Below are 27,340 nucleotides of genomic sequence, written 5' to 3'. Positions count from 1 at the left end.
CTGACAGATGTAATAATGCACCAAAAATGCCAAATGTATATTTCACCTAAGTAGCTATGAAATGACATTATTATGAATCAGTGAGAAGAATTAACACTGTGAATTAGTGAGAATCCAGTAATTTTACCTTCAATATTTTCAGCTGCTTATAGTAAAAAAAAGGAAGAGACTATACTAGGTGGCTCAAATATAACTGGGACTGCTCTCTCTCTCTCTCTCTCTCCTTTTTTTTTTTTTTTTTTTTTTTTTTACCAAAACCCTTACTGAGAATAAAAGATGAACATATCCTCTGCAGTGTACTTCTGTGCAGAGTGACACATTTTTATCAACATTTTGGAAGCATTTTCAAGTCTTTTAAAGTTTTTCAGTTGGCTGTAAATTCTTTCTTGAACACAGATAGTGGCAACAACATACATGACTGCAAGTTAGGACTTAAGCCTGGGTCAAGGGGTTGAACTAGTGAACCCACATTTCATTGACGGCCATTACAGACTTCCAAAATGCATCCAAGAGCTTTGGTTGGCATTATGAGATTATGGCAACGCCTCGGTTATCTGCCTAAGGAAAGGATGCTTTCGTGGAGGACCTTTCTAAAGGAACTCTAGAAAAACGCCTATGCATCCAGCCCATTTGTGGTATTTGAACCTCGGACCAAACTACCAGTATTCAGTGACTTGACCACTTGGCTACGTGTGAGCTCAAATTATTAAAGGAGAGAACTAGTGTTTGCATGCACAGGACTTTGCTCTCATGGGTCAACGTGCATGTAATCCACTGGGCATACACCTTGTCAGAGTACAAACTTATTTTTCACAATGGTTTCTACACTACCAACACCAACTGAAAGCATCAATGCAAGTTCTCTGATAATGATCCACATATTCTCTCACATCAGTCTCATATCAGCACATCACATCTCACATCAGTGGAGACACATTCTTCCCCAGACTGTGCTTAAGAGTCTCTGTTACATTTCAGACAACTGAACTTTTTTCTCAAATGAGAGATCTGATTCCAGTATGTTGTTCCATGTTCTGAGGCAGTTGCTGTTCGCTCTCCACTCCCGCAACTGCAACTGCAAGACATGACAGAGCAAGTTCTCACTAATAGTAGATTGTAACACCAATAGCCCCACTCATATTTGAATCCCCTTGCAGATTGGAAATTCCCAAATGCTGAAGAATAGCAATTAAATTCTCAAAATACAGAATTTTCTTTAATACTCAAAAAGCGAGCTATCCCAGAAACCAAAAAATAAAACTGCATTTTTCTACTATTGAAGCACTGAAATGATGCTGCCATTCAAGAATATGCCATGAAAAGAAAGATTTACAAAACAGATGCTAGTTTAAAAGTTCCAACATTCTTCTCCTGATGGCTATTTGGTTTGTTTACATCTGGTGTGAAGAGCTCAGACTGATAGAATGCTGTCATCTGCAACCAGTAATCGATTACTGAACAATTATCGCATAGAAAAATTATGTGCATTCTTTTTGTGAACTTTTGTATTCACGGCTTTTTGGGAGGATGGGAGGGAGAAATTTATTTTGAATTCAATAAAAGTCATACTTTTCACAAAGCTGTATAGATTATTAAGGTTACTATTCCTATCTCTACCATAGATTATGTGCCAACATTTATGTTTAATACAAGAGGCCCTCTATCAACCAATTTTATAATGCATATATTTCTTGGCTTTCTTTCAATAAATATTGTAAAGTTTTTCAACCCTCCAAGTGTTATGCTTAAAATTCCACTAAGAAAGACTGCTTTCCAATTCATTACAATTGAAATATTCTGCCAGCTCCTGGTGGATTTGATTTCGGTTGGATGTATATTTGGAAGAAAAAGAATCAAAGTGCAAAGTGAGAGAGCCATTTTGGAAGTATAATCGGGAAAATACCACTTATTCATGCCATCTTTGGAAACCTTACAGTTTCAAAGCTAAATCCTTAATGCTTGAAGGGTTAATTTAATGCTTGAAGGGTTAATCACTTCAGAATCCCTGCAGAAAAAAACCAGCACCAGATCTATTTCTAACTGCATTCCAAATTTACTTAAAGAAATTGCACAATTCTTTCAGAATAGAATATATAGTTGGCTGATCTTTACAATATGGTAACTGGTAGTTTGGCGACATTTTGGAGGCGATAAAAGTTACTACCTGGGACTTTGGTAATAATGTGAGCAGTACTCAGTTCCGATTACGCATTATTTTGTGTGAGGGAAATGAGAGATCATGTGATATGTCATGTGATATTAATGGACGAATTACGGTTCTTTAATCGGAAAAGGGGGGAAATCGGGAAAAAATCTGGAAATTTTGTATTTGCCTTTATTCTGTGTTGTGTGAAACAGTGTTCGTTAACTTTTGGATCCCATGGCCCTAACTAAAGTGAATTCGAAATGCGTATTTAGTGGGATTGAAAGGGGTAATAAGTGTTTCTTTAAGGTTGTGCGAGACAGAAGCAAAGATGTTTTATTAAGTTATTTATTTTACTTGGTACCTTGGTGTGAACTATAAGTATGATTTTAAAGATCCTGAAACAGAAATAAGAAAAGTTTATCAGACACGTAATCAAGATTCTGAAGAAGAATAGTATATAATAAAAATAATATTATAAAAATATACACATACATACATAAAAATAATATCCTCAAATAATTAAAAAAGTTAGTATTTTTAATTATTTGAGGATATTATTTTTATGCATTGTTCTAAATGTAAGGTGGAAGTAAAGTAATTTGCGTAAACGTGCATGGATATAATTTAAATATTTGACACTAAGTATTTGTAACCATTTGTAATGAAGTAAAGGTATGAATTAGTTAGTGACGTTTGTAATATAATAGATAATGTAGAGGTAAAAGTTTTTGGATATTTTATTTATTTTATACGGGGAAATGTTCATATTTGGAAAGGGTATGTACTTTTTCGCGATCAGGTAATTTTATATATGTTCTTTTTACCGGGTTTAAAGATTCAGAAAATTGTTATGCATTTTCGTGAAATTTTTCTAATTTATGAGAAAAAAGCAGTGTACATGGATATAGTGAAGAGTGTGCGCAATGCCATTTTTGTGCAATTCTGGGATGTTTTTTTAAGTAAAAATAAGTCGACGTGTACATGGTTTATGTGTATGCGTTATTTTGAAAAACGTGTAAGGAGTATGGTATTGTGCACCTTTTTCCCAATTTTGCAGTGAATATTTGTCATGATTAAGCAGTTTTGTTAGATAAAATTTCTAGCATAAGTGTAATTCGGCTAGTAGATTGTTGGAAGAAGTGTTCAGTAGATAAAAAGAAAAGAAACATGTCTTTACTTCGTGAAGACAAAATGGCGGCGGGAAAAAAAAAATAGAGGGTTGCTGTAGGAGAGTTGGAAGGCAAATTTTCGCCAAAAAAACGCCAAGTTACCATAATGTAAAGATCAACCATATAGTTTTACATTCTTGTTGGAAATTGTAAACTTTGTTTAAAATTCATTCATCTAAATAAAATTTATACATTAGCAAATGTTACGTGAGAAATAAACATGCTCCTATTTTGCCAAAAAAAAAAAAAGGGGGGGGGAAGGAAATGCAAATGATACGGAAAGTTTTTCTTTTTACTTCCTTGTACGAAGTAAAAAGGAAGTATTGTAATCGTGAAAAGTTTTAGGCAGCATATTTCAACGAAAATATCCCATTTTGACCTCTTTCAAATGCAATTTAACGATGTATTTCCGTGATATCTGTACGTAAGGACAGAATAAAACACTCTTTTCCTCCAAAAAAATTATAAAACTGCTTTAAAATGAATTCCGAAGATAATTTTTCGTGACGTCTGTACGAACGTATCTCGCATAACTCAAAAACAAGTAGCCTCAGAACGTTGAAATTTTGTATATCGGACTGCTATAACATGTAGATTTGCACCTCGTATTTTGGTTTCAATCGGCAGCGCCAAACATATATAAATATATCCACTCTGTTACCCGGCTCAGTGATCTGTTTCTTTACTCTTATATGTTTGTAAATTGTACATTTTTTGCTTTAAAAATGATTGAATTATGTTGTTTTTATCTTTCGGTTAAGGGTTTTATGCCTTTAGTAAATCTGTATGCAATATTTTTAGAATTATCAACAATTTTAAAATTGTTTAAGTGCTGCTAAGCCTAATTTGATGGCGGCCATCACTCTTGTTTACATTTGAAACAGCTGAGTAGCGGATTTGTTGCCAATCTAGAGAAACTCAGTTTCACAACAACAAAGATAACGCCTTCATTTATTATGTAAATCATGCTTATATCCTTCTGGAATTTTTTCGAGGAAGCGTTTAAGATTTAGTTCGTAATTTTTAATACAGATATTTTGAGTTTTTATGTATTTTTGCCTTGTCGCGAAGTGAAAACTGAATTAAATAAATGAGAAATACTCAATCGTCTGTGAAAAACTTTCTTTTTTTGTTTTGTTTGCTTAATTTCTTTTATACATAGTTCTAGCTTTACTATAGTAATTGAATAGAACATGTGGCAACAATTAGATAATTCTTTAAATGATATAAATTTTGTGCATTCTGAGTTATAATATGAACAAAATATAATACTGTTAAGTAAACCTAGCGCCAGAGTGTCGCTATGGTAAACAAAGTGAATTTTAAAGAATGCATTTATTCTATTGTGGTTTATGCACTGTCGGCGAAGTAGGTTTAATTCAATCTAATAAGTTTAAATGAAATGCAAGAAAAAATGCGTATAATTTAATATTCCGTACAAGGAAGTCATGTGGTTTACATATCAGATTTTTTATATTTATCAATTATATGAATCTTGACTATATGTAATTTGAATTCTGGTTAGTCAAAACTTTGAGTAAGTCAAATTAGATGCTGAAATATAAGAATTTGAAATTAATGTCATTTTTTCTGATAAAGTCAAACTTTAAGGTTGATGAAAAAATTCTTTTGCTGTTTCAGATTTAGCTTACTAAAGTTAAAACTCCATATGAAAATTAATAAATAAATAAATATATATATAAAATTACCTTTATACTCTGGCTTGGTAAAAATGTATTCTAAAAACTATAAAAAATTATTCTAAAAACTCTTTCACCTCATAAATTTTCGGTATTTTGCAATCTATTGTCTAAAATTCTATCTGCAGGCATTTTTTTAATGGAGAATAAACTTCTTTAGTAAAGCAGATAACATAACTTTGAAACTATGCAATTTTAAGTGTATTTTAGTTAATCTGCAAATTATTTCTAAGGTTTGATTTGAATATTGAAGCAACAAATTTATCTAAACAATACATAAAATATGTATTACTCTGAATTACAGAAATATTTTTTATTCAAATTTCTCAGCAATAAAACTGGGCTTAAAATCAAAGCAAATATTTTAACCCATTTCTGCTAATTTCCCCTTGTCAGAAATCTAGTATTTTATAATTAAAAGCAAAATGATTTTATAATGCATATATTTCAAGAGCTATTATAAAATCATTTTTATTTATTGTTTTTCCAATTTAAAAATCTTACTGGCCTTAAATTTGAGAGAGGTATTCTTTTAATTATTTTTTCCGATCTTAAAATCCAACAGCAGTTTAAATTCGATGTAAAACTGAATAGATATTTTTTAATTTAATCCAATATATTCATTAACACACTAAAGAACATGATAAATTTCATAGTTACCATTTTGATATCGAGCTCTTTTGCATCATTTTCCCCCACCTGAAATATAAAAACCAATCTCAAGCCAAAGATTCTTGTTCTAAAAACATATACAGAAGATATTTAAAAAAAGAAATAATTTCAGAAATAAAAACCTGCACAGTTGTTAGATGTTCCAAATCCAATCCAGATGCTTCACCGTTAAACAAATCAGCTCCAGTCTGGGATAAGTAAGCCATAGTACCATCCTCAAGCTGCACAGGCTGTAGTCCTTCTACAGGTAATGACAGCAAAATATTCATTTTCTCAACAACACTTCACAAACATATTGAGTAAAAACTTTACAGTGGATCATCCTTATCTAAAATTTATGTCTATGCGATTTTATGAATTTCCTTCTGTCTATCATTTGCTTGCATTACTTTAAAAAAATTAATACATCATAAAATGTGTATAAAGCATCTACCAATAGATGTAAAATTAACTGAGAGTCAGTTAAAAGAGAGAAAAAAATGAGTATTGAAACAATGGAAAATTAAGAATATGGTTTTAAGATTTTCATCAAAACTAATATATGTAATAAAAACAACCAAGAATGGAATTAACAATCTGTAATTTACTGAAACTGCAGAGACTGAATTTGTGATGACACAGGTCAAGTGAGCTAGTTCACTTATCTACACTTTTACAAAAAATCACCTGACCTCTAATATTGCAGGTTAAGCTTTGATTCTTCTGCTACTTTAGCTCAAAAATTTCTGATAACACAGCATACTAGCAGATATTCTTTAATATACTGACTGCAATACTGAAAAGAAAACGAACATGATGTGCAAACATACACGTAATTTCCAGGACTGCTCTAATAACATCAGAACAGATGATGTGAAAAACTTAACCTTTTATTATGTTTTGAAGTAATCTCCATCTGCCGTAATACACTTCTGTGCTCGGCTGTATAAGTTGTGGAAACAACTTTTAAAGTCTTCTTTTGGAAGGCTCTTCAATGCTGACATCACGTTCTTCTTGACATCCACAAAGCGTGTTCCTTTTTATCACAGTTTTGAGTTTGGGAAACAAAAAGAAGTCTTCTAGGGAGTATGGCGGATGATGCAGCACCATGAACTCATGCTTGGCCAAAAACCTCTTCACTGGCTATGCAATGTGAGGGCGGGCGTTGTCATGCAACAGAAACCAACTCCCATTCTGTCGAAAACGGGGACGTACTCTGTGAATTCTTTGTTGGAGTCGGACAACAACTTCTGCTTAAAACTGTCCTGTAACCATTAGTTCCTGGTGGGACAAATTCATGATGAATTGGTCCTTCACTAACAAAGAAAGCGATTAACATGACTTTGATTTTTGAAGTCGAATTTTTTTCTGTTTGGGGGAGCTGGGAAACCGCCATTCTGTGCTCTGTCTCTTGGTTTCAGGGTCATATTGATAGCACCATGATTCGTCACCCATCACTATTGAATCCAGGAAAGCAGGGTTAGCGTTGTTGATGAGTTCACCACATGTGTCTACTCTGACTTGCTTCTGATTGTCCAATAAACAGTGTGGGACAAATCTGGTACACACCTTGTGTTTCCCTAGGTCTTGCATCAGAATTTGGCAAACCACCTCTTTGTCGATGTTCAGTTCATGGCCAGCATTCGAATAGTCAGTCACCAATCCGCTGTTACAAGCTCGTGAACTTTCTCGATTGTTTCAGGTGTACGCACGGAAATCAGCCTTCCGGCACGGGCGTCATCTTCAACACTTTCACAGCCATCCCCAAAACGTCCATACCATTCAAATGTGTGGGAACAGGATAATGCTTGCTCACCATACACTTGCTTCAGCATTGCATGTGTTTCTGTCGCACTTTTGCCAAGTTTAAAGCAGAATTTGATGTTCAACCTTTGTTCCATTTCAGCACTTTCACAACAACACTTCACCAGATATGTTTCCACATTTCTTTCCCAGCCAAGCCCGTGTCTACAACTGACACGCATTGAGGGGAGCATGTGCAGATGTACTACTCTCCGGATACCAGCAGCACCTCTCTCAGGCAAGTGATCAGTTTCATTCTGTGATGTCAGTCCTAGATATTAATAGTCACACCTCTTATTTTTTTGACTTAAATTCAAAGCAAATATTTTAACCCATTTCTGACAATAGCAGGGTTTTATATGGCTTTTATGCAAACCTGTGCCATTCAAAGACCTTAACGTAGATTTCAAATCTAACACTGACAGAAGACTGATAGCATATTTGTTAGTTTCTTCACTTATTGTTCTAAAAAACTCATCATTCATATATAATATATGTAGCCTACTTATAAATGGAAATGTGATTTTGAGTTTTATTTGGTGGTTTATACGTTTTTCTATCGTTGTTCCATATATAATATACGTTGCCTACTTATAAATCGGAAATGTGATTTTGAGTTTTATTAGGTGGTTTATACGTTTTTCTATCGCTGTTCTGAAACGGAAGAAGATCCTTTCAACAAATTTATGGTGAAACTGCTTTGGTGATGTTCGAAATTAATATTTCTGCTGTTCGAAGAAGCTTTCGTTCATGGTAAGTGCATTTTATTTTATTGTTGTTCTAATTTTGTAGAATGTTATGTTCATTGCTTTTTAGCATGAATTTCTGTCGTTATTGTTGTTTTTTGAATTGTTTGTAATTAATATTAGTTTATTTTGTTGATTAGTGAGCAATGCCTAGATTGTGCAATTCGTAGATTTTTCTAAAGTTTAAACATGGTATGTGTGCATGGTATTGTTTGCAATTTATTGTTATGTTAATTTATTTAAGCAAGGTGTGCATAGTTCATAGATTCCTTCGTTGCATAGGTTGTGCAATTCTGTGATTTTTTTAAGTTAAAACATATTGCTGTGAACACGGATTCTTGTCAAATATTTTTGGTTAGAAACTTTATGTTTTTGCTATCTAAATTTTTTGTTTTTGCTTCAGATTTTTAGCTTAAATTGTGTGTTGAAAATGTGGATTTTGCAGACATTTTAGGCTTGAAGTTCGAAATGGAGACAAAAAATTTAGGTAGTAATATGGCACCGTGGAGTTTCATGCTGAGAAATTTGTTGCCAAGCGAGGGCGTATATGAGAGTAGTTCTGAATTAAATCAAGTTCACGTAAAAGAAGTTAATAATGAATGAAGTTCATAAACATGGTTAATTAATTTAAATAATTGATAAAAATTTAAATGTATGCATTTAAATAATTAAGAGAACTTCAATGTACGCACTACAGGAATTAAGTATTATTAAGAATTACCTCTAGGTGCAGCATGGATAAATGCTGTGCTTCCGTCTTCCAACTGAACCGCTTGGCCATCAATAAATTTTGTTGCAGCATCACTACTGTCTGATTCATCTACATGCTCAAAACTTTGAACAAATGCTGTTGTTCCATCTTCTAGCTGTATTGATGAAGATGCAGTATCTAAAGACTGTGAAATAATGTCACCAGATTCTAACAACATTCCTGCATCAGTCAAAGAAACATGGCAAATGTTTAATGGTGATGCTGATGCAATAGAAACAGTTACAGTAGAATTTGATATATCCTGCACAGCTTTGCCAACAACAGAAAAATCAACATGCTGCAACACTTCATCATTAGACTCGTCAGGTTTCTGCAAAATAAAAATAAATAAATCATCATACACATGCATACAGCATATGTCAATTAAACTGCTTATGAAATTTTACAGCAGGCTAGAAGAATAGATTATAAAACATAATAAAAGAAAGATTGATACTATATCAAAATCTACACTATGAAAAGTCACCTACTCATTGACAAAAAACAACTATCCTAATGGTTCATAGGCACTGTCAAATTTTTAGTTAACAAAAAGTGGTACTTGCATATTATCCCATTGACCATCAACAGCCAGCATCATTTAGTAACAATTACAGATAAGCGTATCATACACTCATAACATCTGCACTTTTGTTTGATTCTTGATAAACCACCTTTTGTTTTTATGAACAAAGATATAAATTGACTATTATTGCTGTATTTGTCTTGCATTCTTGAAAGAAATGACTGAAATCTGAGACCTGCTTTTAACAGAACAGCAAGCAGAGGATTATTTTCAAAGTTATGTGATTCTACCATCAAAAAATGTATTGATGGACACAATATGGTCAGCAGAATATGGATGATGAAACAAGAATAGATTGCAACAATTAACTGTGGGAAGAATGTACTCAAAATGTTCTAAACAAAGCTTCCGGTAAAATCAAAATGCCTAAAAAAATAGTAGAAATTAATTAACACCTTTCTACAAAGTGGAACAACAAAGCGGGTTTAATACCAATAAAAATGCATTTATTCCTGCAGAACTCTACATAAACGATAGCCTTAACTTTGATGGGATCTATGTCAACTACCATGGTTTGATGGTAGCCAACTTTCATGGTCGATGGGATAATACGAAAATACCTAAACAGAATTTTCTCAGAAAAAAGAAATTTTATGACAAAAAGATCTACAGGACCAATATTTATATTTTTGCAGCCAATGGACTGGTTTGCTTTCTTTGATCATGGTAAAGCACACTAGGGCTATCTGCCTAAAAGGTGGGATGCCTTCGTAGATAACTTTCTACGAAAACAGGCTCATATCTACAATACTCATTTGAAAAACCATGAAAATGCCCATGCAGTCAGCATGCTCGCATGGAATCAGAGCCATAGCTAGGGTTTTCAGCACCCAGGGACAACTGAAGATTTTGTGCCCCCTTCTGTGTACAAAGAATGGAAAACACTTTATTTTAAACTTTTGTAACAGCAATTTGACGGCCCCTGGGTGCTGCGCCCGGGAACAGACGTCTCTCCTTGCCCTACCCTAGCTATGCCACTGCCTGAAATCCAAACCAGGTCAAACTACCACAACTTTATCATTCGGTCGCTGGTAAGCAGCAACTGATGGAATGATGTTTAAATATAAAGCATGGTACACATGAGAATGGTTTATGTACAATTCCATGTATACTAAAAAACGTTGGCATTTTGCACTGGTTCACTATAAACGGCGTTTCACTTTTCAAATTTTTGCCACCAAATATTATCGCTGTGCATTACATTTAAATAAATTAAAAAATGAAGGACCTGCATGAATATATGCATGTTTCTTACAATGCAAAAAAACAACTGTACCTAGACGCATCAAATTTTGAATAATGCAGTCCTCCTCTCGAATATGGGCATATGGAAGACCAAATTTGAACTTGTTTTATTATCTATTTCATACTTTATAAAACTTTAACAAATTTATTAAAAACTCAATGATTTCAAATTGAGCAATGGCTACACTGTACAAGGGAAAAAATATTTTTATCTCCAGCGAGTGATTATTCCGAGACTGTATATCAGAAATTCTAAAGATATGTTCATTTTACATTATTTTATGATATTGCTGTTGAATTGAAGTTTATGGTTTAAGTGCGAAGAACATGAAATTTAATATAATACATAAAATGTTAAAAAAGCCCCTTTCAGCATAATATAAAATCTGAAAGCCTTCAGATTTTTTTATAATTTAATTTTAATGTGATTTATAACACAACACTTCAAACACATACTAACATTATTTTATTTATTTTTTGATTTTGTTCACTTTGTTTATGGCAAACCACACAAGGAAGTATTTGTCTAAAGAAAAGAATGCCTCGGCAGAGGATTTTCAAGAAAATAATATTATAAAATAATATATTCAATGCCAGTATAAGATATTGGCCACAAAGACATTTTCTAAACTATACAATCTAATACTGGCCTTAAAAAGAATCAAGGAAAGAAAGTAACTTACCCTTAAAAGTAGACCAATAACTTCCTGAGCCTTTTTACTTTCTAGTTCATCATCCTTTGTTTCACAGCCAACTTCCGATGCAACTGTTCCATCCATATTTTCATGGCCCCTGAGAAATACATTCATAGATAAAATAGTAATCACAATGATAAATAAAAGAGACGATAACAAACACATATCTATAATAATAACATCAAAGTCAAAACATCTGTAAAAAAAGTAATAATGAAACAGTGAATAACATTAACACTACATTTAGTTTCGGCAAAGCAAATCCGCAAAGAATGTCTTTATTTTAAGGAAATTTATAGAACATTTTTAAGGAAAATTCATTTAAAAAAAAAGTTATTATTATATGTTTATATTACATAGATTATATTTCTCTATCTATGTGTTTATATTACATAGAGAAAAACTGCAAATACCTCATACAACCAGCTCATTCAACTGCCAGAAAAAAAATTAGAATAAAATTCCTCATAATTGACATCCAGGTAAATGGCAATATCAAAACAATGGAACTTTTGAAAATTAGAAATTTAGGTCTACAAGATTTTTACATTACATTGTCATGTAATGGTTAACAATCTGAATACATAAATATGGAAAACATTTGTTATGTTTCCGCCATCTAAATTAACAAGCCTTATCCAACCAATGAATCACCCAGAATATAAAGATAAAACTACCGATACTTTTTATGTGTTGATCTATGAACGTTAAAGTAGGGCCCACAATTTTCAGAAATAATTCACATTGAGAAATGCCATATTTGCTTTTACCTGGACAGAACATTATTTTATATAATTGTTGGTGAAAATTGTGGCCTATGATTATGCTTGTAGATGACAAGTCAGGTGATAAAGATTTATATAATTGTTGGTGAAAATTGTGGCCTATGATTATGCTCGTAGATGACAAGTCAGGTGATAAAGATTGTCTTGGTTTTAAGACATGTCCAGTACCTCTGTCTGGCATATTGGATTCAATTATATGTTTAGAGAAGATTGGCATTAGTGAAGAGAAGGTGCAGACTTGGATGGATATGGACAATTTTGCTCCTGTCTCTCTCCAATACAAAATTATTGGGCATGCACTTTGAAAATCTCAGGAAAAGACTGAAATAAAGATAACATGCAAAGCAGAAAAGTTAAACAGATAGAGGTTCATAAAGAACTGCAGCCTAAGTTTCCTGAGAAATGTTCATCTATGTCAGTACAGATATGAAGTTTCATTGTACATACAGCATTTTTTTTTAAATCTAAGGCAGATCTTCTAAATACATTCAATGTTATATACCCTCATACCAACATGTTACGAGTTTTAATTTTAAATAACCTGCATGATTTGCAATATTTATTTAATTGCAGATCAAAGATCAAAATATGACTCTCAGACTGTGCATGTTATAATTTCTACAGATGTCATCATATGTCAAGACTGTGTAAGTTCCAGAAATATATATGTGATTAATTTTCCAGAAAAATATCTGGTATGGAATTAGACAGGTCCCACTGTCGGTTAAAACGAATTCTACCATACTACTGCTTGAACCACTCAACTACTGATGTATAAACCTCTATCAGAAAAAGAAAGCATTAAGCCTTTGCTTTGAAATGCGCTTTCTAGAATACTTTTTTAAATAATTTTGTACAATAGATCATTCTTAATTTTAATTTAAGCTTTTGCTTTAAAAATATCACTCATTTTCACATAGCTCTTTGCTTGCAGCAGCATCAAATTTTGTTTCCAATACAGTTGCAGTTCAGTTACATTAGGCATGAAAATACTAATTCACACATGATTTTGAAACAGATATATTTGGTTACTGAAAGAAATGAGATAAACATCAAAATCCATCAATATTTACAATAAAATGTTTCAATCAGTTTTTTAAACCTAATTTATTGCTTATACATATCTGCTGCATGAAAATTCAATCAGCAAATTAGCTCAACATAATATACAACTAACTCATAACATTAAACTTTCTTTGTTAAATATAATGCACAAGATAATTTACTGAGAGAAATTTTAATACTAGATTAGAATGATAAATCTAGAAAAATACAATTTTGCTTATCATATTAGCAGTTTATAACTTTCTGAATTTAAAAATTATATTTTAGGTTTACTTCCAGCACTTATAAATACAATAGGTATTTGGTTCAAAGAAAGTCCTTCCCCCCACTAATGAATCACCATTAAATCATTCTATTTTTAATTTAAATATGTTCAATAAACTCAAGTTAAAAAAAAAAAAAAAAAAAAAAGGCTTTAGGACGACATTTAAAATAAAACAAACACTTATTGCAGTGCATTTTTACGGATACTGATCAGAAATGCTGGTGATGATCAAATATAATATAATAACTTGCAACAATATGCAGAAAATAAAAAGATAAAAATTCACAATGAAACTAAAACTATAAATAATAATGCTTTTTAAGTCTTCTTAAAAAAAATGAGCAAGAACTTTCAATGTTATTTTCTACACACGACAGTGTCATTTCATAAAATACTGTGCTACTGTTAGATAAAAGAAAATCTAAATAAAAAAATAAAGATAACAGCATATTAAAATTAGCATGTACATTATGCATATTTTTCCATGTTAATTAGTACAAGCAGATATTTCTAGAAATACATATAATTGTTACGATTTGGAAAAGAAATTAAAGATAACTATCAAATTATCCGTCTTTTTTTTTTAAATTTTAACTCTGCACATTCATATTCTGATAATTTTAACATAATTTATATATTTATAAATAAGCTTATAACTTTAGTTAAAGAAATAGAATTTCTACATTAAATTCTAAAAGTAAAGCTACGATAATATATGCTTAACATTCAAACCGCATCTAATTCTCCAAGCTGCGAAAAATTTTCAGCGATGAAGTAATACATTTATACTAAATGCTGTACAGATACAAATAATAATATGGGGAACTAAGTCATGAACACAAAGTAAATGAAATAGTAATAAAAAAATAAAAGTTTATTCAGTATCTGAACTAACCGAAAAATACTGCCATTAACTCCAAAGTGTTTTTAATAACTGTCATAGAAAGTTCGTAGCAAAGATGATGTAATACTATAACAGGATATTAAAAGTGCATGTCTTATTTACATTCTAAATTTGAAAAAATTAATAGCAAAATTATTGAAATGAATAAATCCTTACAAGCCATGTGCATGAACGTTGCGCCAATTCGTTGACAGCAGCGTAAAAGCAGTGGTGTCAATTTACGCTTAAATTTATTTAGCTCACAAATACGACAGACATACCAAACAAGGAGATGTTTCACCACTTTTAATCCATTTATACTCTTAACATTAATGTTTGAAGCCATATTGTTTTAACATAAACTTCTATTAAAAAAGTTACACATTTAAAAGATTTTGCTCAGAAAATAAGAAAGAAGCATGTTATTTATAAAGCATATTTCACATCAAGATGGCGACTAATGACTGATATGAAGTATTTCTCCATCAGTAATTTTAAATATGAAACTAATCTACAAGTCTAATTTATATAAAATATATTTAAGGTAACAAAATAAATTTCTCGATCGCCTTCGACCATCCGATTATCCAATGAGCCCTTCGTTCGGCTACGTTGAAGCATCAAGAATGTTGGGAAAAATTTACAATGAACGCCGGGAACTCACCTGAGGACCACCATGCACAGCGAACAATGAGTTGAAACTTATCGATATTGAATGGTTTTGCTATCGAAATTTAATCGTTACACATCAATAAAAAAAATTAAACGTTTTGCAGTTCATGTTGATCTCGAAGAAGTAAAGTCAGTAATTTTACTAACCTACTCGAGGAATATGAATAAATTAAGACACAATTTTTACACAAGGAAATGCCCGACAAGTCGCGCAGAAATAGTTTTGTAATATTTAGCATTTCGACCAGTTGTGCAGAGATGTTTGTCAAAGATGTTTTAGCGGCAGATTTGGCATCAGAGGTTGCGGTACGTTTAATGTCTGCGCTTGAATTTAAAATTTATGTTATAAGCCAAGGATAAATCAAAAACATTTAAGAGCGAATTTGTTTTTCTAGTGTATCACATTTGTGGCGTTTCTCAACATGTTCTCAATTGTAATTGATATTCATCGTAATATCTTATCAGCTCAGTGTTGTGTCAAGTATACTGTTAAAAATTCAGTCTATAGAATGGAAATCGAAGTAAATTCTTATAGTTTACTTATTTCACTTTTTGACGATTCTTTATTATGCAAACAAATAAATATAGTTACCCCTTCGAACTTTTTTATTCCAATGACATTTAATTGCTTAGAGCAACAAAAAAATTCCACTGTTAAAGTAGAAACTGAAGATGGAGCAGTGTGTGTAAAGAGTAGCTTTAAATTGCAAGATATTTTACAAGACGATATTTCTAATAGCGATCTAGTTTTAGAAGCAGCGTTTCGTTTGCAAATTTCATCTGATGTTGTTCTTAAAGCTATCGCTTTGGATTCCGATCTAAGCCCAAGCATATTAGAATATTTCAAAAAGGAAGTTATACCGAATGTACCATATAACATTTTGTGTACTAACTGCAATACTGTTTTATCTTCTCAGCCTTTGACATTCAAAAGCATTGAAGAATTTCCTGGTGAATACTCAGAATTATCTGAAACCTGGTTTTGCCATAAGCATCCTGAAAATCATGGCACTGTCTTATCTAATGTTTTGTATATTTCTCAGATGTATTTTCATTTGCAGAATTCAACAGTAGATAGGTTATATTCCAAAAAGGATCATGAAGAATATAAATGTCTTAAATGTTCTTCAATTTGCACAGAACATGGAATTAAGAGTAATTCAGAATTTACGAAATTTTTTAATGATAAAATAAAATTTCATGCTGTAGCCTCATCAACACATTCAGTTGTTAACTACAGAAATGAAATTCCAACCTTTTCAATTGTAAAACATATTGAAAGTACTTTGAAATCATCATTCTCTTGCAAATTGTATCTTCAGAATAAAGTAAGTATTGATCTACATTTTCTTAAGATGTTGAATCTTTAGCTTTCTGCCCACCAGCGGATGAATGAGAAAGTCGTTGAACACTGGTAGTTCAGCCCGGGGTTCATATCCTGGCAAATGAGCTGTCCTCATGGCCGTTTTCCTGTTTTTTTCTCCATGTTTAATGCTTATACGAGTCAGTTTTCCCTTGACAGTCCTCCACAAAGGCATCTCTTTCCCTTAGGGAAATAACTTTTAGTGCAGGGGTTCCTAACACTATGCCTGCTGGCACCATGGCGCCCGCCGATCGTTTAATATGTGCATGTTGCTGTGTGATCACAGTAAAAATATTTTAGTTTTCAATAAAATTCTATGGGAGAGTTTTCCCATTTTTAATTAAATAGAAATTGCATCCAACACAGATATCAGCACAAAGCAAAATGTGACCAATCTCTTTTTTTTGTGTGTAAGAATTATTAACTCTACCCAACTATAAATTGACTTTAAAAAGTAAATGGTGCCACCGTTCTACAGGTATTCTAGAAAGTGCTCATAGGGATAAAAAGGTTGGGGACTACTTCTAGTACCTTGTTATGATCAAATAAACCAAACCTTAATTCTCATCCCCTAATTCCCTATGAAAAAAAAATTAAGAATTATTATTTTTTAATCAAAATAATTGAAATATGAATATTTCTAAATTTGAAAATGAGTGTGCAAGTTTAATTTTTTTATTAAGAAAAGTTTAGTAAGATTAGAAATTAGAATAGTTTTGGTAAGATTAGAAAAGTATTGGTACTCTCTAATTTTTCGCCCTCCCACCCAAGAAAGTCTCGATACAAACTTATTTACATTTTTGAAGAGTATTCACAGACTCGATAACTAAATTTTTATCAAGCTGATGTGTTCACATTACGCACTCTCTTTACTTTATCCATGTGCACATCGGTCAATTTTCACTTAGAAAGTCAAAGGAACACCCAATTCTACAGTAAAGCCAAAAAAATACATAATCTCAATAAACTACATTTTAAATCAAACAATAAAATAATATAAAAAAGGAAATTCATCTTATGCATCTAAGCACTATACAAAGCAATTATCCACTTACCTTATTTAGAAATTTCTGAGTCCTTCAGTCTGTGGTATACAAAATTTCTTAACAGCATCTAAAAACTTCCTAAAATTAGAACTAGAATCCATATATTGGCTTTGCCGCATAAATTCACAAAAATTAAGAGTAAAAAATATCCTCCATAGTGACGGTATTCTCCGACGTTCAACCATACGCATTTCCTTCCTACAAAACAGGACGTTATAATGACTACTAAGTAAACTTTCATTTACACACCAGTCAATTAATGCACTTTTTCCCTTTCGTTTCAATTCGTACAGAAACTTCAAATTAATCTTACTAGATTCATCATTCTACCGTCTAAACCACAAAACAAGCAATGTAATTCCTAACCAACGCACACCACATGCCCTTACAAATCTTTTTCCCGTGATTTATGACAATCCCACAACTGATTACATCATAATAGGGCTTCCGTAACATTCAACTACTCAAGTTACCATAAATGAAACAATAACATAAGGGGCACCCTTCAATGTACTGTAACCAAAAATTCCATACAGCAATCAGTTAATAAGAAAGAAAGGTGCTACTTTGGTAGACGGTTGCACGGATTTTTGGCAGTTTTCTTTTGGCGAGTAATACAACTTATGGTAAACCCATTGCTGGATAAGTTATTTATGGTAACCGATACTTTGTTGTCATTTTATTTAAAAAATAGTGTGTTTTATTATGCATAAATTCCGTGGGTACTTTTCCGTTTCGCCGGCGCAAGCGATAAAGACGCCAATAATGGTACAACCGATGCCAAACGGAATATTCTCGCTGGTAACCTTTTACGCCTCATTCAAATAGTTCAGTTTTATGTCTAAGGCCATTTTCGGCAATTAAATCAATTAAGATGCAATCACAGCGCTTACCCGAAGCCGAAAATATAGAAAAAGTAAAGTCAAGGGTTAAATTCATCAATTCTAATGAGAATGCATTAGCGAAGTAAAGCACTGCAGTTTTACATAATTTCTGAGTAAGCTATTCGTACGAATTGAAGTATTTCTTGCATTTAAACTTGTGTTCCAAATTAAGATTTAACTTGAAATTAATGTAGATAATTACTGAGAGCATTATATTTTTGTAGAGTAGTATACGTGAGATGAGATCGCTTGGGTTCACGTGATATGCACCAGCGAAACAGGATGTTGAACCATGAAAGCATAGTAAATTCTTAAATTAATGTCTTTTTATAAATTTATTGTCTTTATTTATTGGCTTTTTATAAAATTTTAAGCGATATTAAAATGTTTATGCCTTCAAAAAAAGAATTCTGAGGACTAAAATTTTTTTAATATTTTTTGTGTGTATAATGTATGATGTCGCCAATAAAGTCTGCTTGGCGAGATTTGCGCCGGCGAAACGGAAAAGTACCATTCCGTGTTTTAAATATTATTTATGGCTTCTAAATATTAAAAATCAATTTAATTTTGCATTTTTATTTGAAATAAAAATTTTATTGCTTATCATATTTTATGAAATTTTATGTTGTGGATGTAATTTTAATTCTAGGCGTGATGTAATAAGCTCTCTGGTTATAGAATATTTGTACATTAACGAGCTGTAATCAGCTCCCTGATTGGTTACTGACAATTTGTGTGTTTCCGCGTCATTTTAAAATTTAATTCATATCTTCGAATTCCTTCAAAGATGTTATTTAAATTACGATTCCGATTTTTTTTGTAGTACTTATCAATAAACAACATGTTAAATGACTCAAAAAATGTAAGTACATATTTTTTTTTTATTTTATAATTCTATACTTCAATTTTTGTTAAAAAAATTAATACACTATTTTCAAAAATTGCTGAGATAATTATTGTACATATGTTTTAATGTTAATTATATTCTATATAACGTATTTTAAAGTATTTGAATTTAATAATATTCTAATTCTTTTAAATGTTGGTATGATGGTTTTTTATTCGATATTCAATTTCAGTAATATTTTAATCTAAATACTATTTATTTTAAACTAATTATATGAAAGTAATAATAACCTTACTATGAGTATTTTATACTCATATAATGATTACTATTTACACTTGCCTGCCATCTTAAAAAACGACATTTTCAAATTTTTTTTTTTTTTTAAAGTTTCGAATACTGCACTATGCGTAAAAACAGCGTTTTTCAAGATGGCTGACGTTTGTAAAAATTGCACCAACGTAAATCGCCAAAAATCCGTGCAACCATCTACCAAAGTAGTACCAATATTGGTAATAAAAAATACGTACCTTTTTCAAGGAGTCCTTTTTTTTTTTTTTTTCACTGTTCCTTTCACCATGAAAACTGTAATCTGCTTTTACGAAAAAAAGTCATAGAACTGCCCAAACTCATTGTTGTGGATTAGCCAAAAAGGCATATGCTGTGCACATACCTAGATTGTCACACAGATACTTTTTGGAACTTCATGGTTTGCCACATAATTTTTTTGAAATACTGATTTGCCTTGTGAGTACTTTTTTATGACATTTTGGTGGAGTTGCAGATAATAAAAGGTACCAAAACATTTAACAGTGTCTCAGTAGCATTTTTTTTTTTTTTTTTTTTTTTTTTTTAATAATGCAAATTTGAACAACTGGCCATAAGCAAATCTGTCAGTTACTACACTGTTATCTTAATATGGGCACTGCAAAGTCGTACTGTACCTTCCCTTATGATCTTAACATATGGTATAGAAGGGATTTTAGCAAATAAGAGAGTTTGACTATTAGTTGCCATAATTATGAGCTTCAAGGTCAACCTTGAAGTGCTTCTTCTAAAGTAGCAGATTATAGTGCCTGAATGTCATTTGTTTGTGAGGACTAAAGAACAGTTATTTGACATCTCAATACTACCGTCTTTTTCAGAAAATAAGACACTGTCTTACTTTCTTTTTGGGTCCAAAATTCGCGCTGGGGCTTATTTTCGGGGAAGGGCAAAAATAAAAGTATATTTATATAATTTTATTTAATATTTATTTTACACAGAATACAGAAATTTAAATTTATTCAATTACAGTCATGTTATCTTGTTCTGGAACATCGTCATAAATAAAATTCTGAATTATATTCTGATTTTCATCCAAATCCATTTCCTGTTGAATCATTGGTTCGAATCTCTCATGTCTTGCGATATAGCTATTGTTAAATGAATACTTCTTGTTTAAGTAGCCTGTTCGTAATGCATTGGAAACATCACTATCAGTTATTTTGTCCCATGAATTTTTTACCCATCAATCACCCCTTTTGATTTTCGACTCGTTCTGTGGGGGTTGGAAAAAGGTCGCTGCGTCGTATGTGTCTCGGGGGTTACGGTTCAGCCCAAATTTCACCCCGACGAGAGTCTGCCGATGCTAACGGATGGCGATGCCTTTCCTGTGAACGTATCTCTCTCGGGGCAAATGGCGAACTGGTTAAGATAAATTCCAAGAATTAATTTGAAACGAACTGTAGAGGTAAACAATTAATTTCTCAGAATATTTTGTTTCCAACATTTCTCTGAAATATGAGTATTAGGAAAGCTAAACATATTATTACTTAATAAATCAACAGCATTTTTTAAAGAATTCTTTTGTCACATTATTTTAACTAGGGATTATTTTCGGGAGATGTCTTATTTTATAAAAAGTTCCGAAAATCACGATAGAGCTTATTTTTGGAGGATGTCTTATTTTACAAAATGTTCCAAAAATCACAATAGGGCTTATTTTCAGAAAAAGTTGCTTCTTGCTAACAATCACTTTTTAGATTTCTTTCGGATTGACTATATTAGAACTAAGGCTGATGCCAGACTTTTTGCATCCCAGTGCAAACTCTTTGACTCCTAAATTTGAAATATATTGCTGTCTGGAGTACTAGCTCTGATCAGAGTTATTTAGGTTCTTGCATTGTTTAGTTGGTTTTGTTCATTAAATTAGTCATGCTTAAGTTTTGTGGTCTACTATAGTTGAAGAATATATCAGAAAAGTTGTGGAATCATTGGATGATAATCCTGCTGGAATTGAGCAGCTTTAACTACAGATACATTGCATAATTGTCTGTTATACCGGTTATGAAGTTATGACTCTTTTAATGAAATGCAGAGGTATTATTGAAGAAGTTACTAACCATACATTCTGATTATCCATATGCCAATGAAAAGTCACCAATGCATTAGGGGCTTTTGATTTGGTGAAAATAACTTGTGTAGGTATATTTCTGGCTTATATTAGGTTACTATTTTGTATATAATTAATGAGACGCTGAACATGCAACACGTACTTTGGTAACACTCCGATATCTGAAAGAATACTAACCCAGTTCCGTAGGCGGTTAGTGATTACAATATACGAAAATTACCTTCAGGTAATCCGAAATGTCTTTTTTTAGGACACTCTCTAATGATTCTGATTATCACCCAAGTGATGCCGATTCAGAAATTTCTTCGATTTCAAGTAAAACCTTTCCATTACGGAAAGAGGACTTCCTGCTGGAACTGAAAGAAAAGAGAAGCAAGACCAAAAAAGTAAAGACGAATGACCACACTGATTTAAACTCCCCATCTTCCAGTAAAACTGATGATGAACACACAAATAGCACGAAATTACAACAAATGATTGAAGCAATGAGGGCTAGCAGAGAAGCACTCACAAAGTAATTGCAGCCCAGGAAACTCATGCGCAGAAAATCAGACGAACGAAACCGATAAACGTGAAGATAAACAAGAATGGATAACAACACTAAAAACTTCCAAAAAACCTATTGAAGACACCCAGATGGAAATTTCAACGGAAAATCGTTTGACAATAAAGAGGAGTCTGACTTGGAAAAAATTGAAGATGAAATTCCACCACCTATCGTGTTTCGACAAAATTTAATAGACTGGATTAAAGTTCACAAATTATTAATAGAAGCCTGCAGCAATGAATTTGAAGCTGACATGAAAGCGAAACTTCTTTATGTAAACTTAAAAACAGTAGATGACTACCGAGTGACAACTAAAATCCTTCAAGCTAGAAGCATACCTTTCCATTCTTTTCTACTTGAAAGCAGAAAACCAATCAAAGTGATCCTCAAAAAACTACCTGAAACTACTGCTACAGAAGCAATACATGAAGACTTAACCAGAAGAAACTTCCTCGTCATTAAAGTGACACAATTCTCAAAGAAGCAAGAAGACAACATAATTAAACTCCCGATCTACTTATTAGAATTAAAGAGAATATCAGCCAGCCAAGCTATTTATCATCAGAACAATATGTTCAGTATTAATGTAAAAATCGAAAACTATGCTCCCAAAAGAAGAATAATTCAATGCTTCAGATGCCAAGAATTCGGTCATTCCCAACATCTTTGCCTAAATCCCAAATGCTGCTGCAAATGCGGTCAACAACACAGAAGTAAGCTATGCCCACTAAAATCCGAAGATAAACCAACCTGTATTTTTTGCAGTCTACAACATGTCAGTTCTTACAGAGGATGCCCAGTCTATAAAAGAAGATTCGAGAAAACCGAAAATAAGAAGAAAAATCCGCCCAAACTAGAAGCACTCATTCCAACTGCCGTCGATTTCCCGCAAACCATTAGCAATAATGCGACTGAAGGACCCTGTGAAAATACCATCCCGAAGGTTCCCTACAGTGAAAAACTGAAGAAAAGATTAAAACCCCCACCTGACGACTTCAAAGAGGCAATGGAATGGTTACATGACAGAAAAATTAGAAGTTTCCTCCATGAAATAATCAATAGCATCCAGACAATAAAAGCGGCGAAGTCGACATTTGAGAAGTTTACTGCTGGCTTCAAAGCGACCACTATGCTCCTGAAATTTGCAGAAGATGAAGATTAACTCTTCACCTTACTTGCAGTTGAAGAAACCTCCACTTTAATTTCTTATTTTCTTCTACTTTCAGGTCATTCTACCGATCTCCAGTCAAGCTGCTCTTCCCGGGGTCAGTACTTGGGAGGGTGACCACCCACGTGACGGGCCCCGGCGAATTCAGCTTTCGCTCCTCTCTCCCAGCTCGATGGCTCTGATGATGGAATTTTTTCCCTCAGCGATGAGGCATGTCTACTTTTCCCATGGCCAAAGGAGTTCTCCCACGAACTTTTCGATTTCGACTTTTGGCGAAGCGTGCTATGGTTGTGAAAATAAATACTTCCATTGCCTTAGGGCACGTATCTTCATGCTAACCGGTTAACGTCTGAAAGGCTACACGCCAGTATTCTCCATCATGTTCCACGATTCCCACGGTATAAATAATACCCGTGGCATCAGATGGCGCCATAAGAACATCACTCCAAAGATATGCCATTACTGAAGATTATTGAAGTCAACAGATGGCGTCGTACTTCTTTCTCTTATGAGATCCGCACCCAGTGCTTTAAGACTTTCACTTGTTTGGGTTTTTTTTTCTCATCTTTATGCCATTAGGAACTTAAGAAATATAGACTGGTAAAGGCCTCAACAGGCTACATGCCTTTTACATGAATGATGATCTGTGATATAAATAATAATAAAATGTTTTACAAGGGGGGGGAGGTGTCTATATCACAAATATTTATATTTTTACAACCGGTGAAGAAAATACTGATGCACAAACTGATGGTTAAATAAAGCATGTAAATCCACACATACTCAAGCATCTATGTGACACTAGTATGAGTTGGTTGGCTGTTGTCATGTGTATTCTAAAAAATATGCAAGAAACGCAGCAGTTTTACCAAATATTGAAACTTAGGGTGAGGATACTCAGAAAGCATCATTATTACTTCTGTACCATCAGAGTATGTTTTTCTTATGCCTCTAAATGGCTCGGTTCTTTGGTGTTAGGTTTTAGATTGCAACAAAATGCATTAACTTTCTGTTTTATGCTGATCATATCAAGCTGTTCGTGTTTCTTCATAAAAGTGAAAACAATCAGATTTCTTTCTTTAGTTGTAAGAATTAATAATTTAAGTCTTTCATAAGTGGAAAACAACTGTATCTCTCATATAATTAAATAAATTCATCCTCCTGCATATCTATCTATAGTGGATAAAATTTAAGAAATTCTCCTAATATTAATAACATATTTTGCTGATGTACTGTATTGCCATTTCCCAATATGTTATATTTAGTACGGGAACTCTGTGAACAATATTTTTGAAATATTCACCATCAGTGGCAGTCACTTGTCACACTCAATAAGCCTTTTACATATATTTTACTCCCTATCGCATATGCAGCTAGAAGGATCTTTCCTTACTTATCATCTTTAAAATACTCTTTTTAAAATTTGTTTAACATTTGTATTGGTATTTCCTATTCACATTGACAATATAAGAAAGTTTTAATTGTAACTAATTGGAGTTTTTCTCTTCTGGAACAAGAGCTAGTTTCTCTTAAGAAATTCTGCACTAAAGTCTCATTATCTAGGTAGATAAACATTTCAAGTGGTTTTCTCACAAGTAACATTAATTTCTTTTAAATGTAACATGGTTTATTGCTCACTCTAATGGTTTAAATGGCTGGCCATTAAAATGTGAAATTTGTCTGTTATTCATGTGAAATTTTCAACAGGATAGGCATATCTATCCAGTGTACATTAACATTAATATTTTGCATATACATTATTTAAATTTGCATTCTGGCTGGAAATGGAAATTAGAAGGAGAAGAAAAGCTTCTTAAAATAAAAGTAATTCATTAATGCAAAATAAGATCTGTACTACATTTATGAACATTAATAGTATTACTGGATTCATTTCTTTTCCTAATACTTTGAAAGACTCAAAATGTATTTCTTTTTCTTCTTTTCTTTTATGTACTTTAAGTAACAGTACATACTGATAACTAGTACATTTCTACTTTGCTTTCAGAACACACATACAAAATAAATAAATAAATAAAATTTTGATATTTCATCACCAAGCTTGTTAATTTTCCAAGTTTGGTGGTATTCTTTTTTTTTTTTTTTTTTTTAAATCAAAAATCTGACAAAATGCTTTCTGAATTTAAAAAAAGAAGTGGATATTTAAAATGTTTTAAAATTAGATTATATCTGTTAACTATGTTTAAATAGTTGTCTTGTGAAGATGTCTAGCTTAACTTATAGGTACTGATCTATAACTGTTCCTTAAAGTTTCTTTTCAATTCTTTTGTATAAAAATCCCACGATTTTTCATACTTACTTACTTTGAATTTAAATCAGAATTAGAATAAACTGTTATTAATAGAAATGCATTTTTTATTTAGCTCTTTAGTTTTTATAAATAAATGTGTGTAATTTCTCTTCTAATGTAAAGCAGGTATATTTCATGAAAGATATAAAATTTACCATCTCAAGAATCATTTAATAAAATATTACAGACAGAGCTTAAATTGTGCCGGTACTTCTTAGTTTTTGGAATAAATCTTAATTGTAGTCAGAGCGCTAAATAAGAAGGCTGTGGTACTTCTTTTACGTAATTGAATAAACTTTTGGTAGAAATTTGATCTCAATTTTTTTTTTTTTTTTCCAGTTATAAAATTATATCAAAAGTCATTTGTTAAATTTTAATTTATCTCTTTACATTTTGTTAATTTTTAATTTTAATTATTTAATAACTTTAATCATTGATTATTTAATGATTTTAATAATTGTTTAATTTTTAATTGCTTTAATCATTCATTGTTTAATTGTTTTAATAATTATTTATTTATTCTTGTTCCCCTTTCCTGACAGTCTTCCATAAGGCTCCGGCACTTCTAATTTTAGAAATTAAGCCCTGATTACAGATCAGTAGAAAAAATTCACTTTTGATTTACACTGAATACTAAATGATCATTATCAAAACAATATAGAAATTGTTAATAATATTCAAAGATATGTATGAATTGCTGGAGTACCTAATTTATTTTTATATTGATCAAAAGCATTAAAGCTAACGCGAGCTTTTGATATCAAAGCCCATTAAGAAAATGTTAAAAAAGAAAAATTATGTACTGTAGATATGAGTCTTTGATATTTTTAAATAAAAAAGTAAAAAGCTTTCTTTTTTATTGTTATATCTGTTTCCTTTGAGTCATAAGCAAGTGCTGATTTATTTAATTTTATTAACCTGTTTTAGTTTAACAAAATGTAAAATTTTAAGCATTGTGTGACTGTCTTACTATTAAGATAATAATCATTGCATTTGTAGTATTAATGATAAAACATGTTTAGATGTTAAATAAATTTTGTATCATTACTAAAAAAATTGAACATTACTCAAAGTTTTAATCTTTTTTCCCTCCCTCTAGGTTGCTAATGAAGATAGTTCTCTTCTATTATGGGTTACTTCTCAAACAGTAGCTCAGTTCTGTTTAAAAGGTACTTCAGATACCAATAAATACAGTAAATCTTCAGATACTGATAAATGCAGTAAATCACCAAACACAACAAATTTAGTATCTGAAGTATTTTTAAAAACAAAAGAAATGTACAAAGTGCTTTATTGTATTTGTTCACCATCATGTGACACAGTACACTCATGGAAACATGACTTTAATGTGGATTTTTACATGGTTAGTGATAATGCATTTGAAAATATTTGTCAATTACTAAAAGAAAGTACAAAATATATTCAAAACACACAGATACCTCTTAATGGTTTTTCTCTTGGTTATATTCCTGTGCATACTTAGTGTTATATAAATAATGCTTTTATTCATTACACTGAAATGTGTTTTATTTAAAATTTAAGTAATTTGTTATACTGCTGTTAGAAGTGTAAATAAACTCATGTTAAATTTTACAAGAAATGTCTGTTTTCTTTGCACTTTTT

The 27,340-nt window shown here is 31.9% G+C and overlaps 2 protein-coding genes across 3 annotated transcripts in view; one reads left to right on the top strand and one right to left on the bottom strand.

The window, feature by feature from the left end:
- LOC118190633 (uncharacterized) overlaps positions 1–15,183 on the bottom strand; it is a 35,078-nt gene extending 19,895 nt beyond the window's left edge. Inside the window, exons 1-5 of one of the 2 annotated variants that reach the window (XM_035361381.2) lie at positions 15,155–15,183; positions 11,481–11,589; positions 8,937–9,297; positions 5,810–5,928; positions 5,676–5,714 (exon numbers count right to left, since the gene is read on the bottom strand). In XM_035361381.2, the coding sequence (XP_035217272.1) occupies positions 5,676–5,714; positions 5,810–5,928; positions 8,937–9,297; positions 11,481–11,589; positions 15,155–15,168 (642 nt within the window). In that variant the 5' untranslated portion in view covers positions 15,169–15,183. Of the gene's footprint in view, positions 1–5,675; positions 5,715–5,809; positions 5,929–8,936; positions 9,298–11,480; positions 11,590–14,667; positions 15,116–15,154 lie in introns of those variants that run through there. The other variant, XM_035361382.2, reaches the window with a different exon arrangement.
- Positions 15,184–15,437: 254 nt separating this feature from the next.
- LOC118190634 (uncharacterized) lies at positions 15,438–27,317 on the top strand. The gene is made up of 2 exons (XM_035361384.2): positions 15,438–16,490; positions 26,817–27,317. The coding sequence occupies exons 1-2, from the start codon at positions 15,585–15,587 to the stop codon at positions 27,198–27,200; spliced, it is 1,290 nt and encodes a 429-aa protein (XP_035217275.1). The 5' UTR covers positions 15,438–15,584; the 3' UTR covers positions 27,201–27,317.
- Positions 27,318–27,340: the final 23 nt, after the last annotated feature.

Source organism: Stegodyphus dumicola, chromosome 11 (genome assembly GCF_044657685.1).
Source record: "Stegodyphus dumicola isolate Sdum_Otavi_A_Nest chromosome 11, ASM4465768v1".
Classification (NCBI taxonomy): domain Eukaryota; kingdom Metazoa; phylum Arthropoda; class Arachnida; order Araneae; family Eresidae; genus Stegodyphus; species Stegodyphus dumicola.
This window is presented reverse-complemented; position numbering and strand designations above follow the sequence as displayed.

Coding starts and splice junctions, on each gene's coding strand:
- LOC118190634 (XM_035361384.2), top strand. CDS start 15,585: ATGTTCTCAATTGTAATTGATATTCATCGTAATATCTTATCAGCTCAG. Junction 16,491..26,816: donor AATTGTATCTTCAGAATAAA/GTAAGTATTGAT, acceptor CCCTCCCTCTAG/GTTGCTAATGAAGATAGTTC.